A 20,432-nucleotide genomic window follows, 5' to 3' on the forward strand; every position below is an offset into this window, starting at 1 on the left:
AAAATGCCATAAATCTGGCCCCTATTTTGTAGACGCTATTACTTTTGCGCAAAGCAATCAATATACGCTTATTGCAATATTTTTTGGCTAAAATGGGGATATTTATTATAGCTAAATTTAAAAGAGATATAGATATATATTCTTTTCTCTTTTTTTTGGTCTTTGTTTATATAGCACAAAAAAACAGAGGTGATAAAATACTAGGGATGCACCGAAATTTCGGCCAAAAACTGCCTTTTCGGCAATTTGCTGAAAGAAAATTCTTGCCAATAATTGTGCCAAAAATGGGGGTGGGGCCCCGCCCCCTGGTGCCGCCCATTACAGGGGTATCGTTTTGGAGTGCTGCCATGCTATGTGGGGGAAACTGTGCAGAGAAGCTTTCCCTCCCAGCTCCACCTCCTGACATCTCACTCTGAGTTTCTCCTGCACAGTATGTTAACCCCTTCCCGCCGAGCGTACGCAGATCTGCGTACTCGGCTTCCGGGGGGTATACCGGGATGATGCCCGCACCTGCAGGCATCATCCCGGTACCGTTTTTTACAGCGGGCGATTGGCTTTCCAGCCATAACAACCGATGCGGCTAAAAGCCGCTCGGCTGTTATGCCGGAGGAGCGGGAGGGGACGTCCCCCCCTCCTGCCGCCTCTCGCCGCTGTTACCGGTGCTCCCGCTCGATCGGGAGCACCGATTCCCTGTCCGACGCCTCCGGCTGCTGCGGAGGAACTGGAACGAAGCCGTAATCGGCTTCGTTCCAGTCTCCTCATCGTAAACACGGAAGCGACGTCATGACGTCACTTCCCGTTTACTCGGCTGCCAATGGCGCCGGTTTTAAAAAAATATCCGGTATTCAGAATCGCCGTTTTCGGCGATCTGAATACATTGAAGTGTAAAGGAGGGGTAGGGGGTCTTTTAGACCCCCGATCCCTCCATAAAGAGTACCTGTCACCACCTATTACTGTCACAAGGGATGTTTACATTCCTTGTGACAGCAATAAAAGTGATCAAATTTTTATTTTTTTTTTTAAAACAATTTAGTCGTTTTAAAATAAATAAAATAAATAAAATTAAAAAAAAAATTTCAAAGCACCCGCCGTCCCCGCGAGCTCGCGAAGCAAAGAAAACGCATACGGAAGTCGCGCCCGCGTATGTAAACGGTGTTCAAATCACACATGTGAGGTATCGCCGCGATCGTCAGAGCGAGAGCAATAATTCTAGCAGTAGACCTCCTCTGTAACGCTAACCTGGTAACCGTAAAAAAATTTTAAAGCGTCGCCTATTGAGATTTTTAGGTACCGTACTTTGTCGTCAATCTACAAGTGCACGCAATTATAAAGTGTGACATGTTTGGTATCTATTTACTCGGCGTAACATTATCTTTCACATTACGCAAAAAAATTGGGCTAATTTTACTGTTTTGTTTTGTTTTTATTCATGAAAGTGTCCCTTTTCCCAAAAAGTTGCGTTTAAAACACCACTGCGCAAATACCATGTGACATAAAATATTGCAACAATCGCCGTTTTATTCTCTAGAGCCTCTGCTAAAAAAATATATATAATGTTTGGGGGTTCCAAGTAATTTTCTAGCAAAAAATATGGATTTTAACTTGTAAACACCAAATTCCAAAAATAGGCTTAGTCATGAAAGGGTTAGGTGTGGCCAGTATACAGATTGATCGGAGGCACAGGCTGTGGAGCTTGCTCCCCTCCTCTCATCACTCAACACTGTGTGATAGAAGTCCCTGCATGTGGGAGGATTCTGACATCTGACCCCATCCCTGCTCCTGTCTTCTGTCCCTGTGCATGCCATGTGATCCTCTCCTGTCTGAGTTCCACTGCCCAGTGCCTCTGTATGACTGGAATGTACTTTGTAGAAGGTAAATAAAGTATAGTAATCTTCCCAGCATCACTGCACACTGATAACTCCTCACACCAGCACTTTTCTTCTCTCTCATTGCTTGCCCAGCTCTCACTACACTCACAGCCCCCCTCCCCCCCTTCATCCTCAGCATGTCCCACAATCTTTTCATCTCAGTCTTCTTAACCCTCTGTATGCTCTAGTCTGCAACTGTCTCCGCCTCAGAATCCTGACACAATTCCATTTATTCCTCATTGCTCCTTCATTCCGCCAGAACTTTTTTTTCTTTACTTCACTGCAGGAACATAACTGCAGTGGTCACCATTGTGATCCAGCCTGAGAGGAGAGGCGGCATACAGAGGAACCAATGCCTTCCATGTTTTTCCTGCAGCCACTGAATGCCTGCAGGAGGGAGAGCAGAAAAAATGGGCATTCAGCAGCTGCAGGAAGAACATGGAGGGCATTGGTTTCTCTGTATGCCGTCCCTCCTCTACAGCTTTTTTCTGCTGCCCATGGGCTCCTCAGGTCTCTCCTGGCCCTTCTGTGATTTTGCCCAGCAACTTCTCTGCCCCCCTACTGTTCTCTGGCCCCCCGTGCTCTTTTCCAGTCCCCCCCCGTGCTCTTTTCCAGTCCCCCCCCGTGCTCTTTTCCAGTCCCCCCCCCGTGCTCTTTTCCAGTCCCCCCCCCGTGCTCTTTTCCAGTCCCCCCCCCCGTGCTCTTTTCCAGTCCCCCCCCCCGTGCTCTTTTCCAGTCCCCCCCCCCGTGCTCTTTTCCAGTCCCCCCCCCGTGCTCTTTTCCAGTCCCCCCCCGTGCTCTTTTCCAGTCCCCCCCCCGTGCTCTTTTCCAGTCCCCCCCCGTGCTCTTTTCCAGTCCCCCCCCCCGTGCTCTTTTCCAGTCCCCCCCCCCGTGCTCTTTTCCAGTCCCCCCCCCCCGTGCTCTTTTCCAGTCCCCCCCCCCGTGCTCTTTTCCAGTCCCCCCCCCCGTGCTCTTTTCCAGTCCCCCCCCCGTGCTCTTTTCCAGTCCCCCCCCCCCCGTGCTCTTTTCCAGTCCCCCCCCCCCCGTGCTCTTTTCCAGTCCCCCCCCCCCGTGCTCTTTTCCAGTCCCCCCCCCCCGTGCTCTTTTCCAGTTCCCCCCCCCCCCGTGCTCTTTTCCAGTTCCCCCCCCCGTGCTCTTTTCCAGTTCCCCCCCCCGTGCTCTTTTCCAGTTCCCCCCCCCGTGCTCTTTCCCAGTTCCCCCCCCGTGCTCTTTTCCAGTTCCCCCCGTGCTCTTTTCCAGTTCCCCCCCGTGCTCTTTTCCAGTTCCCCCCCGTGCTCTTTTCCAGTTCCCCCCCCCCCCCCCGTGCTCTTTTCCAGTTCCCCCCCCCGTGCTCTTTCTCATATCGTCTTCCAGGACAGCCTTTGAGATATAGGGCTCCTCCCTCCGGGACAGGAAACACGTCAAGCCAATTAAATAAAAGGTGTGGTCCTCCAGGCCCTCCTCTGTTTTTGTGTTTCCTGCCGGACGGGAAGGAGCACGTTTGGAACTGGTAAGGGGAGCTCCTTCTCAGGGGTTTTGCCTGGGGAGAGCACCTTGATGGACCTGACCCTTAGCACCCCTCGGTCCGTACGAAGGGAGGAGAGGGTAGCTTTCAGTCCCCGCTGCCATTTAAAACGTTCGGAGAGAACGGGACCCCGATGCGCGGCAATCTCCCCCTCGGAGCGCTAACCGCTAGTACCTGTCGGTCGGATGGCGGCGGGAGACGTTCGTTCCACCGACCGGCGTCCGGGTACTGTGAGCGGTGCGTTCGTAAGGAACGCACGGCGTCGGGGCGGAGACTTTACGTTCTGGCGTACGGAAGTGGGAGAGACGCACTTCCGCCGGATTCGCGTCATCAGGGGGCGCCGCAGGACCTGTTCCAGTCCTTTGGGCGCGGCGGTGTGACTACAGGGTTGCCTGGAGCGGTGTGAAGGCTCAGAGAGACTGAGTGAGACACAGGAACCATGGAGAGTGCAGTTGTGCAGGTGGACTCCGGTTCAACAGGCTCCAGTACCTCTCAGGTAAGCTTGGTGAGGGCAGACCAGGACTTACACTGGGGGGTGGGGGGTCACTCTGACCTATAGTACCTTCCCGGGGTGGAGAACCTGCTGGTGAAGGGGGGCACTTCCTAGGCGGACCCTAGAAGCACAGTGGTGTGGTCAGGGGTGGTATTTTATTGGGACCCTGTTTTTCTTTGTTGGTAGGTTAAACAGGACAGAGCCCAGATACCTTTGCCCAGAAGGAAATGTGCCGTGTGTGGGCTAAGTTAGGCACCGGTTGGGGGAAGCCGCTTGCCCGGATTGTGTCAGTAGCCTGGTGAAAGAGGACTCGGTGGCAGCCTGTCACAATGTTTTAACATCCGTAAAGGATGAAATTGCATCCACCTTCCAGTCATTTAAAAGCATGATGGATAGGGTGCAGGGTCCCTCTGTCTCTTTACCCAGGGCTGTGAGTTTGCCTTCCTTATCCGAACCAAGTCAGGTGGATAGGGAGAGGTTACCCAGGTCATTAGCCTCCTCTAGGACAGAGTCTACTTCTGAATCTGAGGGGGAGGAAGAGGCCATTAGATCTGCCAGATACAAGCTGTCTTTGGATGAGGTGGGTGACCTCCTCAAGGCTATATATGACACTTTGGTGATCAGGAAGAACAGGTCCAGCTTTCAAAACACGACATGATGTATCAAGGGTCGATTGTAATGAAAGACAGGGTATTCCCCATCCATAGGTCGCTAGTGGAGGCGATTCTGCTGGAACAACCGGAAAAAAGGCCATTTTTTTCAAGTAGCCTTAAAAGGAGGTTCCCTTTTGAGTCGGATGCGGTGCATCCCTGGAACAAGGTTCCCAAATTAGATGCTCCCTTGGCTAAGGTCTCTAAGAAGACAGATTTGGCCTTTGATGATATGGGTTCACTCAGGGATCCTACGGATAAGAGGGGAGATGTGCTGCTTAAGAGAGCCTGAGGATGCCTCTTCCAGCGGGCTTAAACCGGCCCTAGCAGCTACCTGTGTGGCCAAAACTTGGAGTGTTGGCTTACACAGTTACAATCGCATATTTCTGCGGGTACTTCTAGGCGGCAGCTGTTGAAGTCCTTTCCGCTACTGTTCAAGGCTGTGGGCTTTTTAGCTGATGCCTCTGCAGAATCAGTCAAACTGGCTGCTAGATCTGCAGCACTAGTGAACGTTGCCAGAAGGGCCGTTTGGCTTAAAACCTGGTCAGGAGACACAGCTTCGAAATGAAGGTTATGTGGATTACCCTTTTCAGGGGACCATTTGTTCGGGCCCGGCCTGCAAGAGGCGTTAGAGCGCACGCGGGATAGGAAGAAAGCTTTCCCAGAAAGGAAAAAGAGACCTGAAGGGAAGCGCCTTTTTCGAAGCCCCAGGCAGCAGAACCTACAGGAACGGGAGGTTCGCCCCAAAAAGCATTGGCAAGGGAAGAGGCAAAGGAGGAATCTTATTCAGTCCTCCTCAACCCTCCCTTAAAACACAGTGACTCCTGCGTCCCGGTGGGAGGAAGACTGGGAAAGTTCCTCCCACACTGGGAAGCTTCAACCGAAAGTCCGTTCATTCGAGATATAATAAGGAACGGCTACAGGTTGGAGTTTGGTTCAGTTCCCCTCCCAAATTTTCAAGTAACAAGGTTACCAAGGGACCAAGAGAAAGCAGAGGCTTTGGCTCTTCTTCTGGGGGATCTGGTGGACCAAGAAGGAATGGCGTAGGTGCCTCAGGAGGAGCGAGGCTTGGGGGTTTACTCCCACGTATTTGTGGTAAAGTAACCTTCGGGAAAGTTCAGGTTAATACTGAATCTCCGCCCCCTAAACAGATTCATAAAATACAAGCGGTTCCGGATGGGGTCAATCTTCTCGGTAACCAAGTTCCTGTTTCAGGGCTGTCACATGGCCACAGTGGATCTCAGGGATGCATATTGGCATATCCTGATTCATATGGAATCTCAGAGATTTCTCAGGTTGGCGGTGAGGGTGAACACGGGTGTGTTACACCTCCAGTCTCGAGCTCTCCCCTTCGGGCTTTCAGCCTCACCAAGAATCTTTACAAAGGTTCTGGCAGAGGCACTGGCCCCATTAAGGCTCAAGGCTATAACAGTGATCCCATATCTGGACGATCTACTGTTCATAGCCCAGTCGGCCCAACAGCTGCAGAGGGACATACAGGAGGTCTTGGTTTTTCTGCGCTCACTGGGGTGGCTGATAAACCAGGAAAAATCCCAGCTGACCCCCTCACAGGAGGTCCTGTATTTAGGATACAGGATTTCTTCGGTGGAAATGAGGGTATTCCTTCCGGAGGAGAAGATCTGCAAGCTAGAGCAGGCGGTAGCCCAGCTTCAATCTGGTCGGGAAGCCCAGATCAGGGAGGTTATGAGAGTCCTGGGGTTGATGACATCATGCTTTCCAGCGGTGGTCTGGGCAAGGCATCATCAGCGTCCTTTACAGAGACTCATGCTCCGTTATTGGGATGGCAGGCAGGAGAGCCTGGATCAGGTTATGCCCCTATCCTCGGCAGTCAGGAGGTCTCTTTGGTGGTGGCGGGCCCAGGTCAACCTAGACAGGGGTCTCCCCTGGTCCCCACAAGCTACGGTGGTGGTCACGACCGATGCCAGTACGCTGGGTTGGGGTGCCCACCTAGAGGGAAGCTTAGCCCAGGGTTCCTGGTCGAACCTAGAGACAGGTCGTTCCTCAAACCAGAAGGAACTTCTGGCAGTTTGGAAGGCTATAGAAACCTTCCAGTCCCAGTTAAATGGCAGGGATCTGCAAGTTCGCTCAGATAATGTGGCAGCAGTAGCCTACCTGAACAAGCAAGGGGGAACCAAAAGCCCTGCACTCCAGGTAATTGCGGACAGAATCTTCTGCTGGGCAGAGAAGAACTTGTCCGCAATATCAGCCATTCACCTAAAGGGAACTCAGAATTTACTGGCCGACTTTCTCAGTCGCCAGAAGATAGGTCAGGACGAGTGGTCCCTCAACAAGGAAGTGTTCGAGGAGATTGTGTCATGCTGGGGAAGGCCAGAAATAGACCTATTTGCAACAGAAGGCAACAGGAAGGTGACGCACTTTTTTTCGGTTCACCCACAGGATCGGGCCAGGGGGATAGACGCCCTTGCCAATCCAGGGCTGTTCGGCCTGTGTTATGCCTTTCCTCCCGTAAGGATGGTGGCGGAGGTCCTGCAGAAGTTCCGTTCGGAGACTACGGACCTCATTTTAGTAGCTCCTTTTTGGCCAAGGAGACCCTGGTTTGCCAGCATAAAGAGATTGGCCGTCCATCCTCCGCTGTTTCTACCAGTCAGGGAGGATTTACTTTCCCAGGGGCCGATCCGGTGTCCTCAGATAGAGAGGCTCAAGCTTGCGGCCTGGTATCTGAGGAACAAATCTTAAGGTCACAGGGTTTCTCAGAAAGAGTGATTATGACCTTGTTAGAATGCCGTAAACCAGTTGCTAGGGCAATTTACGCCAAGGTAGGAAAGAGGTTTAATTCCTGGTTGCGACAACAGGGAAATGCAAGCCCCAGGGTCCCGGCAGTCCTGGACTTTCTACAAGCAGGGGTAGAGCTGGGCCTATCTATCAGCACTCTAAAGGTACAGGTGGCGGCCTTAAGTGTTTCCTTCAGTCCTCCCTTCAGCAGAATCCATTTGTCAGGAACTTCTTCAAGGCTCTGTCTAGATCCAGGCCTGTCAGAATGAAGACCTGTCCTACCTGGGATTTGGCCTTGGTTCTTAGGGCTTTGACCCAAGACCCATTTGAACCATTAGAGGGAGCATCACTTAAGTGGATGGTACTAAAGACTGTGTTTTTTGATAGCGATCACGTCAGCTAGAAGGGTCAGTGATCGGCAGGCACTCTCGGTCAGAGAGCCATTTTTGTTAATCTTAGAGGACAGGGTAGTACTTAAGACTGACCCTAGTTTTCTTCCTAAAGTGGTGTCCACTCTTCATAGGACACGGGATATTATTTTGCCAACTTTTTTCTCAACCTCAGACGAGGACGAGACGAGATCTTTAAGTTTGTTAGACGTCAGGAGAAGTCTATTAATTTTTCTAGAAGCCACTAGGGTCTTCAGGAAGTCAGACTCACTTTTTGTTAATTTTTCGGGCGCCCGCAAGGGCTGCAAGGCGTCCAAAGCGTCTATCGCCAGGTGGATACGGATGGCGATAGTTAAAGCCTATGAGTTAGAGGGGAAGCAGGCACCCTTAGTTAAGGCACACTCTACAAGGGCGGTTTCCACATCGTGGGCAGAGAGGGCTGGAGCCTCTCCGGAGGAGATCTGCAAAGCAGCAACGTGGTCCAGCTACTCAACGTTTGCAAGACATTACCGTCTGGATTTATGGTCTGATAAAGAACAGACTTTTGGACGTAAGGTCCTCCAGGCAGTGGTCCCGCCCTGGCAAGGTGAGCTCCTTGCTTATCATCTCAAAGGCTGTCCTGGAAGACGATATGAGAAAACCGGAGTTAGACTTACCGGTAACTCTTTTTCTAGGAGTCTTCCAGGACAGCCTGGCTTCCCACCCAAAGTTGTTTAAATTGGACTAAGTGGTGAGGATGTGTATTAACGTGATTGTTAGTGTGTTATGTCTTTCAGAGCCTCCCGGCGGTTCTTGGAGTAAAACTGAGGAGGGCCTGGAGGACCACACCTTTTATTTAATTGGCTTGACGTGTTTCCTGTCCCGGAGGGAGGAGCCCTATATCTCAAAGGCTGTCCTGGAAGACTCCTAGAAAAAGAGTTACCGGTAAGTCTAACTCCGGTTTTTCCAGTTCCCCCCCCGTGCTCTTTTCCAGTCCCCCCCCCCCCCGTTCTCCTCAGAGTGGAGGCCGAGGGAATTCTGATGATTCTGGTTGCCACAGATTGACCTCGACGTCCTTGGTACGCTGACATAGAATGGTGGCGGATGTTCCTTGGCGGCTGCCGATGCGGGAGGACCTTCTGTCGTAAGGTCCAATACTTCATCCTGCTTTACCATTGCTGGTTTTAACGGCATGGCTATTGAAAGCCAGGTGCTAAGGGACCGAGGATTGTCGGATTTGGTAATCTCCACTATGCTGAGGGCATGGAAGTTCTCTTCTAGGAAGATTCATCATTGCACGTGGAAGGCCTACATCTCCATATATGAGGAGATGGGGTGGCGTCCACCTACATATTCAGTTTCCAGGATCTTGCAGCGAGGAGTGGATCAGAAACTTGCATTAAGCACCATTAAGGGGCAGATATCAGCTTTGGCTGTCTGTTTTCAGCAACCTTTGGCGAATCATTCATTGGGGAGTACGTTTTGTTCAGGGGGTTCGACATGTGGCCCCTCTGGTTCGTCCACCGTTGCCTCTGTGGGATTTGAATCTGGTGCTCTCGGGGCTTCAGAAACCACCGTTAGAAAACATTAGGGAGATTCCCTTATTGACACTCTCTCAGAAAGTAGTCTTTCTAGTGGCTATTACATCTGCCAGGAGGGTTTCTGAGTTGGCGGTCTTGTCATGCAAGTCTCCCTGCTTGATCCTCCACAAGGATAAGGTGGTGCTGCGTCCGCAGCCTTCGTTTCTTCCAAAGGTTGTTTTGGCTTTTCATCTAAATGAGGACATTGTGCTTCCGTCCTAATGTCCTTGACCGTTGCATCCCCAAGATGTTGCTTTGCATTCTTTGGACGCGGTCTGGGCTCTGTGGGTGTATCTGTCTGCTACAGCTCCTTTCCGGAGGTCGGACTCTGTATCTGTGGCTGGTCCAATGAAGGGCCTGGTGGTTCTCTAGTCGGCCACCATTTCTCGGTGGATCAGACAGATCGTGGTTCAGGCTTCTGCCATAAGGGAGCGGGCGCCCCCCCCTTCCGTGTCATGGCACATTCTACCAGGGCAATTGGTGCCTCTTGGGCTTTCCGACATCAAGCGTCTGTTTCAGAGGTGTGTAAGGACCTGGTCGTTTGTTCACACTTTCACTAAATTTTACAAGGTTTCCGTGAGCGCATAGTCGGATGCATGCTTCATCTTCAAGGATTTGCAGGCGGCCATTTAAGGTTGCAACTCCTCTGTTGAGGAGTTCTTCTTGTTATAGGTGGAGTTTTTCTTGCTGTTCCCACCCCTCGTTTTTTGGCACTGCTTGGGGACATCCCTAAGGTCAAGATTAAAGGTGCTGTGTCCGTCAATGAACGAAAGAGAAAATAGGATTCTTGTACTCACCGTAAAATCCTTTTCTCTGAAGTTCATTGACGGACACAGCACCCACCTCATTTATGTTTGAACTGCTTTTTGAAGAACTGAGCTGCTGGAAGCAGAGTAAGAGGTTATAGCCAGTAGGACCGCCCCCTGGTACTGTGCTGTTTTTACATGTTCTGCCTAGTCCTCTCCTGAAGGTGACGATATAACCCTAAGGTCAAGATTAAAGGTGCTGTGTCTGCATAATGAACTTCAGAGAAAGATTTTACGGTGAGTACAAAAATCCTATTAATGCAGTGTACCCAATAACAACTTAAAGTACATTAGTTTGTCTCTTTAAAAGCTCATCATCTCTCCGCAGTCAGTTTGTAACATAAATCTTGCATCTTGCATCCTGTGTACATGTAATGTACAGTAGTGATGGTCATAGCCATCTAGTGGCCAGCATGCAACTATTTAGCTCAATGTTATCCTTAAGCACACACAAACCTCCAGAAACAAAACCTTTCCAGATTTCAACTATGACTATAATCCTGAATGTAAAATGGTATGTGATTTAAGAAATGCCAGACACTAACACCTCTATGAATAGGAATGGCTGCATGACGGAGCAACTGTTAGTATTTAGGGCTACGATACGGGGAAGAGACATGCTTCAGATACATCAGTGGAAGAAAAATTCTGGTCGCTATGTATAGTAATTTGTAGTAAGCTTAGTAACTGATTGTCTTGTGATATCACCAGGTACTTGAGGAGATGAAGAACACATCATTCAAGTTAGCTGGCTTCCTCCATAACGCCATGGAAGTCTGTAAAAAGGTATAAAGAGTTCCACAAGCAAAAACCTACTGTTTTCAATAACCCTTCACATGTGAGCATCCTGTCGCTTGTAGCAAAGTACATGAGCTACTTTTCAGGCAGAATCAAGTGTTTTTGTCCCCATAGACTTTATTGAAAACGCCTGAAAAACATGAGATTTTTTTCAAGCGTTTTTTTCAAGTGCTTTCTCGCACATTTTCTACTCAAACAGCAGCTCTCCAACCCTTTTTAAGCTGCACTCACCACCTTTTAGTTAAAGTCTGACAGATGCTGCAAAAAATGTGCAATTCTGCTGCAAAAAAAGCTTGAACACACAATGCTTAGGTGTGAATATAGCCTCACTATTGGCACATTTTCTCTGCAAACCATTGCATCTTCACACACATTTAAATTTAGCGGGTCAATCTACATTAATGTAATTACTTGATTGTGTTTTGTGTGAGATTTACAGGTAAGCCAACTCTGGGAGGGGGGTGACAAAAATCAATGCTCGGTATTAAAAAAAAAAAAAAAAAAAAAGCCTATATTATGGATTAATAGATATTGTAATCCATATACCATATTTATCGGCATAAAACATGCACTTGTTATACGCCGATCTCTGCTGAATGTGAGAGGAGATGAGTAAGCGCCACCGACATACAGAAAGCCGAGTGTATTTTGCTAGACGCGGCTCCTCTCGCAGTCCTGCCCCTGATTGTGAGCAGAGCAGAGTCCACTCTCCTTTTTGTATGTCGGCGGTGCTCCGCTCAAAGTCAGTGGAGATCGGCACCAATTTTAAATAATCAGTGGCTGGGCAAGGCTATAAAGGCACTGGACAAGACTGCAATGATGGACACTGATAAGGCTGCATTGATGGGCATTTAAATAAAAAAAAAAAAATTTCCTTAAACTTCCCTCCTAAACTTGGGGTGCGTGTTACACACCGGCGTGTGTTATACGCCGATAAATACAGTATTTACTATTGTTGAGGAAACATCTGCACAACAAAAACTGGAGGACAAGCCCTGGTGCAACTCCACTGGAGATAAACCGTGACAGGAGAAGGAAGTAAGAGGGCCTCCTATAGGGCTTTTTACTGGGTACATAAACTTAAAGTTTTGTTTACTGATGAAATGCGTCTATGGTTTACACTTTTAATAGTGATGAAGACAAGCAAAATGGGTGTATAACACAACATAGTAGGTTTATTACATTATTGCCTTAAAGCGCATCTTCAATGTATTTGAGCGCCACAAACCAAAAACACTATTTGATTCATTTTTATTATTCAAATCAAACTCGCCCATCCAACCATGTATCCATGCTTTATTTTGTTGTGAAAAAACATCCACTAGCATTTCTAGCAGCAGCCATCTTGAGTAAGGGCAAATGATTCATGTAACATTTACTTCTTGGAATCCATCTGCCCTTGGCTCGAGCATGCAAGGGAAAGTTCTTAACCCCTCCTCCTTTCCATCCCTCCTGAAGACACCTGGGATGTATGACATTTGCCTAGGCAAAAAAAAAGAGGAAAAAATAAAAATAAAAAGCACAATTGTATCTGCAAAAACTTGTGCATTTCTTCTTTTTTTTTTTTTTTTTATGTGAACTTGGCCTACGCCTCCGTTGACACAGGTGTGACTTGTCATGCATGAGTCACATCCTATTGTTGGCAATGGAACCTTTCAAATTAGTGCACCTGAAATCGCTTAAGTAAAGTAGCACAATTTGAAAGTTACATCAATGTGAACCAGGGCTTAAAAATGTGTTACAAACTTCTTGGAAACGAAAGCCCTGCGAATGCTGTGTGTGTGTGTGTGTGTGTGTGTGTGTGTGTGTGTGTGTGTGCGTGTGCGTGTGTGTGTGTGTGCGTGTGTGTGTGTGTACATGTGCATTCATTTATATCTATCACTTTCTTATGAGATGGGAGTAATACCTAGTACACACAGGCTGTTTGTATGTCAGCCGATCCGACAGAAGCTGGCCATGTGGAAAACCAGCACCCGAGTTCTGGTGGGGGGGGGGGGGGTCCCCCTGTCAGAACACAACAGCTCAGTGAGGGGAATCGCTGTACTAACGTTGGGATGTCAGTTTTTTAACTGGGTTTACAATAGAAAGCATTGTTCATCTTATCATGCCCAGTTGCCTACATTTGATATGCTACATATTATCCTGTGCATAAAACAGGTTTGCTACAGATTTGGCTTGGCAATAAAGGCATATCATTTTGAGCTACACACAAAACACAGACCCCACAATCACACTTCTATGTATAAGAACACTAAGGTGTCCTACTTGGCATTCATTCATTGTAAGCAACAGAAGGACCCTTGTCCTTGACATTTAGAGCTGCAAAATGATATTGCATTGTCAAATTGTATACATAAACCTACCAGCAACTTCTTCTCTGTTGCTTGAAGTAAAAGCTGACACATTATTACATTTCTGGCTTGGAGTAAGAAGAGTTGAAGGCGGGATGTACCTTTTTTTTTTTTTTTTGTTAGAGAACTGCGTTTCAGGGTTCCACCACTACTAAAGTAACACACAAGGTCCATTTAATATCTTGGAATGAAATATTTTTTTTTGTTGTCCTCAGGTTTTTGCTGACCTTCCTAGTCATTTCTAATTCAATTTTTCAATCTTCTTTTCTTTTTTTTTTTTTTTTTGCTAGCTAAACATGGGCCTTGTACTGAAGGATTCAGCTTGCAGTGTTCGCACCTCCCTAAGTTCAGCACTGCGCAATTTGAAATCATGTTTGGATTTGCTACGGCCTACCTTCACTTCTCTACTAAACGGTAATCGTGTCTCAATACAATATTTTAATATGCATTTATAACTTGTAATGTAAACACATTTATCATTTCTGGCGATGCTGAAATAGTCAGGGTGTTTGCTGTTTCTATATATTTGTTGAAGTGTTATTTGATACCTTGCTGGCTTATTTGTTGAAAAAAATAAAATAAGTGGTCAGTCCATTAAGAGAATTCCAGTTTTCTTGGCACTTTAATTTGTTTTATCAGCTTGAAACAAGCCAATTATTTGCATGCAAGAATGGACTGGTCGATTCTTAATCTTTAATATACCGTAGTAGCTTGTGCTACATACAGTAATCGGTGGTGAGTTCCAACAGCGGTACAAGACACTTCCTCTCTGCTGCTGGATGTAGTCGCTTGTACTGCAACTACTTCCTTTCTGCTGCTGGGTGCAGTAGCTTGTACTTCATCTCCACCATTTAGGAGAAGCCTGGTATTTTTTTCAATGAATACAAGGCTTTCTCTAAGGTCATCTGCCTATCAGAGGAAGCCTTGAAAATATTTGAAATGGTAGGAAGTTGAAAATATACTGAAGAAGGCTTCTCCAAAATGGCAGAGATGCGTTATAGGTGCTCTCTCTATATGCAGCAGTAAAGGTGGGAGTCTGGTACTGCCACCATAGCACAACACCATTTAATGTACATAGCATACAAATAATTTGTTACAAGCTTGCCAAATGGACTTATTTACAGTGCCAAGAAACCTAGCATTCTCTTATAAGAGTTTTTAACTACCGTATATACTCGAGTATAGGTCGATCCGAATATAAGCCGAGGCCCCTAATTTACCACAAAAAAAATGGGAAAACGTATTGACTCGTGTATAAGCCGAGGGTGAGACATGCAGCAGCTACTTTTACAGCTTAAAAGAGTGGAAAAGAGGGTCAACAATGCCCATCTGCAGCTGTATACCTCCCTGTGTCCATCCCTGTGTCCATCCCTGTGTCCATTGCAGCCTACCTGTGTCCTGTACATGCCTCCGTGTGCCAATCTGCAGCCTCTTTGTCCTTCTGCAGCCTCTGTGTGCCATTTTGCACCGATCTGCATGTATAAAAAACATACGGCGGCCATGCCAGGATCGCCGCACCTCTCCTCCTCGTCTGTGACAGACGGCGGCCATTCCACTGTTCAAAAGCCGCGCCTCCGTCTGTGATAGGCGGAACACTCAATTTCCCAGCAGTCAGTGTTCCGCCTATCACGGACATCCTCTCATCCTCATCCGTAGTATGAGGATGAGCGGATGTCTGTGATAGGCGGACCACTGACTGCTGGGAAATTGAGTGTTCCGCCTATCACAGACAGGGAGGCGTGGCTTTTGAATAGTGGAATGGCCGCCGTCTGTCTGCACGACATGCTGATCGGGTAGGCAGACGGCGGTGACTCGAGTATAAGCCGAGGGGGGCACTTTCAGCCTAAAAAAGGGGCTGAAAATCTCGGCTTATACTCGAGTATATACGGTACTACTTGTTTTATAGCATAACTTTCCTCTAAAACTCTTCAGCTCACAGACAGCAATGTCACTTGGGTATGGAATTTTATGATCTATTGTTGCATGATTTGGACATTTATAGTTTAAAGTCTTATATTCTTATTATTCTCTCTTAATTTGACACCCCTCAGGTGGCTCTTCTCTTTCAATAACCACAGCAAGCAGTAATAACCTGTATTATTGTTTCTGAATTAACTTTTACAATCACATTCTACCAACACTGATAAAATCATGCTGATCTGTGCAGTAATGCCTTTAGTGAATAAAAAAAAATACATTTCATTCATAAAAACACATGGCAAATAATGCAAAGTAACAAAAACGGCTTGTGTTATGTTTTTGTAAACTGAGCCAGTGACTCGCAGACAAACTCACACAAGTCCACTTATATGCACCTGTTTCCCAAGAAACCCTACTAAAAAAGTATAAAAGGTGCCATTGCCAACCTTGCTGAATATACCGGTTTCCTGTCTGTCATACTAATCCAATGTCTTTAATACTGCCTGACCTAAAACTATGCATATAAGCTCTGGCTTTCCTCGTTTACATGCTTATCTGGAGCCACTGACCAAGAACATACTAAAGCCAGACACAGCTGCTGAGCTGAGAGAAGAACATTTGTGCCTATATTTTGGGTCTTTGTTATACCACTGTTGTGGATATTAACCACTATAGTGGAGAACTCTCCATCTGCAATTGAGCTGTGACTTACCAGAGCCTTTAGCCCAGTACTCTCAGCTATACATATACAGCTTCCTATACTTAACTGTATTAGCCGCTGATGGTTCATTACCATCCCCCGCTACCCACAACAATGTGTGAATGGAAGTGTGTACGTGAGCCCGGGCAGTGATTGTAAAGTCTAATTTTTTTCCCCCTATAAAAATAACAAACCTGTTATACTTACCTGCAGTGTTGCAGTGGATTCGCACAGAGCAGCCTGGATCCTCCTCTTCTTAGGTCCCTGTTCAGTGCTCCTGGCCCCTCCCTCCTGTTTAGTGCCCCCACAGCAAGCCGCTTGCTTTGGGGACACCCGAGCAGAGTCACAGCTCCCTGTGTCCATTCAGACACAGAGCCCCTACTGGCCCCGCCCCTCTCTCCCCTGATTGGCTAGCTGACTGACAGCAGCAGCCAATGGCGCCGCTGCTGTGTCTCAGCCAATCAGGAGGGAGATATTTGTGGACATTGTTGGACAGAGGGACCTTAGGTAAGTGTTAGGGGGACTGAAGGGGCTGCTGCACACAAGGCTTTTCATCTTCATGCATATAATGTAGTCTATATAGTGGCCTGGTCACTTCCATATGTGGGAAATGCTGGGAAAACAAATTGAGATATGGAATGGGCACAGGACAAAAGACTGCTCTGAACATCTGATGTGATTAATGGGTATTTGTGCCTTTTTATAGAACAGAACAAAACAAAGGTCTTTTAATGGTATGTTTAACAGACCTAAAAGGAATCAATGGGAAAAGTTCATTGTCTGAGTTTACATAAACTAATAACTGCTGTAATAAGACATCAACCACACAGTGGGATCGATTTACTAAAGGCAAGTAGACTGTCCAGTGCTAAGTAAATGAGCAGAAGCTCTGCTGACTTCCATTATCCAATCATGTGCAAGCAAAGTTGCTGTTTTCTCCAATCGGCTTCCAGGGTAGTATCCGAGAGATAGGCTCCTCCTTCCTGCAACAGGAACCACATTAGTCCACCATTATAAATTTGTTAGTCTCACCTGTGTGCCTCAGTTTTGTGTTTCCTTTGGACCCACAGGAGCTGCAAACGTTTATTTTATCCAGTCTCTCTGCTTTCTGCAGGAGACTCCCTGACCAGCATCCCATTCATCCCAGGGGGCTTTGGGAGGATGAGCAGGGGCAGCAATCTGAGTCTCAAGGCTCTGCTTGAAGTTTCACCCCAACAGAGGTTATGCAACTATCCCCTCAGTTGCACTACATGCCACCGGCATTTTCCCCTACAGCTACTGCTCCTCGATGGTGGAGGGCCATCCAGCCAAGCCCAGTACGCCAGGTGCTTTAGAGGTTCCCTCGCTGTGCAGGCGACTTGGCCGCCGACCCTCCTGCCTGCCGATCGTAGTCCACTCTGGTCACATGGTCTGGTCGGCAGCCATCTTTAATGCTCTCCTTCCTATAGGAAACTCAGCGCACCAGTACCCTAGAATGGGTGCGCACATGGGTGAACTCTGTACGCAGGGGAGATGTAACTCCAGATGGTCTTGAGCCTTTTAGTATATGAGTGAATTAAAAGCCCAATTCTGTCATGGGTCAAGACAAACATCAGATCAACCTTGGGCATCCACTTGAAGGGGACAGACAACATGCTGGCAGACTTTCTAAGTCGAAAGATAAAACAGACAGCGTGGTCTCTAAACCAAGCAACCTTCTTATGGATCACGCAAACCTGGAGAGTGCCCCGAGGTAAATCTGTTTGTCTCAAAGACAAATGCAAAACTGCCAAGGTTCTTCTTGCTGGATCCCACAGAAGGCAACATCAGAGTGGACACGTTCAATTAAAGTTGGGCACACCAGCTGTGTTATGCATTTCCTCTGACCGCTATAATACCAAAGGTGAGCCAAAGAATTGGGAAAGAGTGATACTCTTAACACCTCACTGGTGCCAGGGAATATGGTTCAGTCACTTGAAAAAACTGTCTCGACCCACACCTGATACAGCAAGTTCTACTGGACCTCCTATCGCAAGGGCCAGTCAACCACCCGAATCACAAACTCGTGAAGCTTTGAGCTTTTTTACTGAGAGGGTGAGGCTGGAAAAGAGAGACAGAGTGATTGACCCCATTCTAGCCAGCAGAAAACCTATAACTAGAGTGAGAAGGAAGTATTTCCCCTGGAATGGGAAAAAAACAAGATTCCGACAGAGAATCATCTCAGCAATTTGGTGTTTCCTGCAGGAGGGAGCAGACTTGAACCTCTCTGTCTGGACACCCGTTTTTTAAAGAGATTCCTGAGCTCGGTAAATGGAGCCAGACCCGCTAAAGTCAGCAGAACTCTGATGTGGGACCTCTCCACGGTGCTCAGAGGATTCCTCTCTCAGCCATTTGAACCACTGGAGTGCTCAGATAAAAATCTTACACTGAAAACCGTACTCTTAGTGGCCCTAGCATCGGTCAGAGGTGAAAGTCAAGGTTTTTTTACATGATGGAACCTTACTGACTGAGCCAGACAGATAAAATGGTCCTCTCATCAAAACCAGGTTTTTCGACCAAAAGTCTCTTCAACCTTCCACAGGATGCAGAATATGGTTATCCCATTTCTGGCTAAGTCAATGGATAGCAGAAAAGAGAGACATACAATAAGCTAGACGTAATACTCGTAGCTTATGTCGAGAGAACAAAGGGCTGGCAAAGAACTACCACGTCATTTGTCCTCCATGCAGGAGTCAATAAGGCAAAGCAGGCATCGAGAAGCATGACGGCCAGATGGATAAACCTTGCCAAACAGATGGCCTATCGGGCACAAAACCTTGCCCCCCCCAAGTGGGGTCAAAGCCCACATGACCAAAGCTTGGGCAACCTCGGTCGCAGAAAAGGCAGGGGCAACTTTGTAGCAGATCTGCAGGGCAGTGATCTGGTCAAGCTTCAGTACCTTTTGCGAGGCACTACCACATGGACCAGCTGTCTAGACCAGACATTGGTCGCAAGGCGCTCCAGGCCTTTTCCATACCCTAGTAAGTATTGCTTGATGCATCCTCTTGGATGCTGCCCTGGAAGACGATTGGAGAAAACAGAGTTAGGTACTTGGTAACTATTTTTCTAAGAAGTCTTCCAGGACAGCACTAGTTCCCACCCTAAGCGATGATACCAGGTATTTTGGGGACGCATTGGCTTACTGAGAGTTCCTTCGGTCCTTTAATACTACTGAGGCACACTGGTGAGACTAACAAATTTATAATGGTGGACTAATGTGTTTCCAGTTGTAGGAAGGAGGAGCCTATTTCTCGGATGCTGCCCTGGAAGACTTCTTAGAAAGCGTTACCAGGTACCTAAACTTTTCTTGCACGAGATGGGGTATTCTTGTCAGTGAAGTTTTACTTATTTACAAAGTCCTGGAGCAACTGCACTTTGCAAAGTGCACCGTCTATTTGCTTTTAGTAAATCAACCCCAGTGAGCCTGCAGACTCAGACTTTGTATAGTGTGTGTAAATCGATGAAGTACAATCATTGCCTAGCGCTACAAAGTTGGAAGCATAGCCTGCATAACCCCTGTGTACATATATATATTTTTTAAATATCAATAGGATTTAAGTTAAGCTCATCTTTCACATGTACTGTATAGCTAACAAATCGGTGATGAAAAAAGAATGATTTAGTTGGTATTTTGAGACTAGGTTAGTGATGTAGTTGGGGGCTTGTTGTGGATGGCTTTATAAGATGTTAGTGTTTTTTGTTTTTTTTGATAAATGTTTTTCTATTTCTAAATTGCAGGTACAGACACAGATATTTCCCATATATTCACATCGCTTAATGACATTCACTCTTCTGCCTCTATATTGAACAAGATCTGTCTGCCATGGTCACAGCACATATTTGGTTTGGCAGAGTTTAGAAATTTGTCAGAGACTCTTGTATGTGCCATTCAGAAGAGGGACTCCAACAGATCCAACTACGCCCAGCCACAGGATGCACAGCGCAAGTCTGTATTCTCACCCAGCGCCATACAGTGGGTGTAAGCATCATTATAAATGGTGTATTAGCCCAATGCTTTAAAAAAAAAACATTGCACTGCATGCTTCAAAAAAACTGTATAGAGAGTAATAGATTTTTGGATATCACTTGTATATGTCTTTGTATAAATGTATATTTTTTCTCCTTTGGTAATTATATTTGTATAAATATGAGATTAGGAAAGAAGCCATGACCAGCGCTGAAATCTGTATTTAAAATGCATTTTTGTTGTATATATGGCACTTGAGCAATGCTTTATTCAGGCTAGGCAACAGGTTTACTTTAAAGCATTTGTTAACCCCCCCCCAAAAAATCCTGGTCCTTTAAAGCATTTTATGTGACACAGTGCTCGTCATGTGTCATTTGGCCCCCTGTAACATCTAAAAAAAAAAACCTTGCTGATCCTGCCAGTTTCTCCCCACCCCTCTATAAACTGACCAGGGTGTATCATGACTCTCTCCCCCCCCTACCCCCCCCCCCCCCCCCCGCTCTCCTAACACTAACCTGTATACACCATCAGAACTGCCTCCTATTGCAGTGTCCCCTTATGTGACTGGTTTATAAATGCCTCATTTAAGAACCCAGATTGTGATCACATGACCAGCCAGCTCTCTCCTCCAGAC

The 20,432-nt window shown here is 47.1% G+C and overlaps 1 protein-coding gene across 2 annotated transcripts in view; it reads left to right on the plus strand.

The window, feature by feature from the left end:
* The window catches only part of KIF14 (kinesin family member 14), a 121,671-nt gene extending 101,390 nt beyond the window's left edge, over positions 1 to 20,281 (plus strand). For both annotated transcript variants that reach the window (XM_077452726.1, XM_077452727.1), the window contains exons 28-30: positions 10,756 to 10,830; positions 13,484 to 13,607; positions 19,570 to 20,281. In XM_077452726.1, the coding sequence (XP_077308852.1) occupies positions 10,756 to 10,830; positions 13,484 to 13,607; positions 19,570 to 19,814 (444 nt within the window). In that variant the 3' untranslated portion in view covers positions 19,815 to 20,281. The remainder of the gene's footprint in view (positions 1 to 10,755; positions 10,831 to 13,483; positions 13,608 to 19,569) is intronic.
* Positions 20,282 to 20,432: the final 151 nt, after the last annotated feature.

This window comes from Lithobates pipiens, unplaced genomic scaffold, assembly GCF_037356315.1.
Source record: "Lithobates pipiens isolate NorthernLeopardFrog02 unplaced genomic scaffold, aLitPip1_a1.2 Scaffold_23, whole genome shotgun sequence".
NCBI classification, from domain to species: domain Eukaryota; kingdom Metazoa; phylum Chordata; class Amphibia; order Anura; family Ranidae; genus Lithobates; species Lithobates pipiens.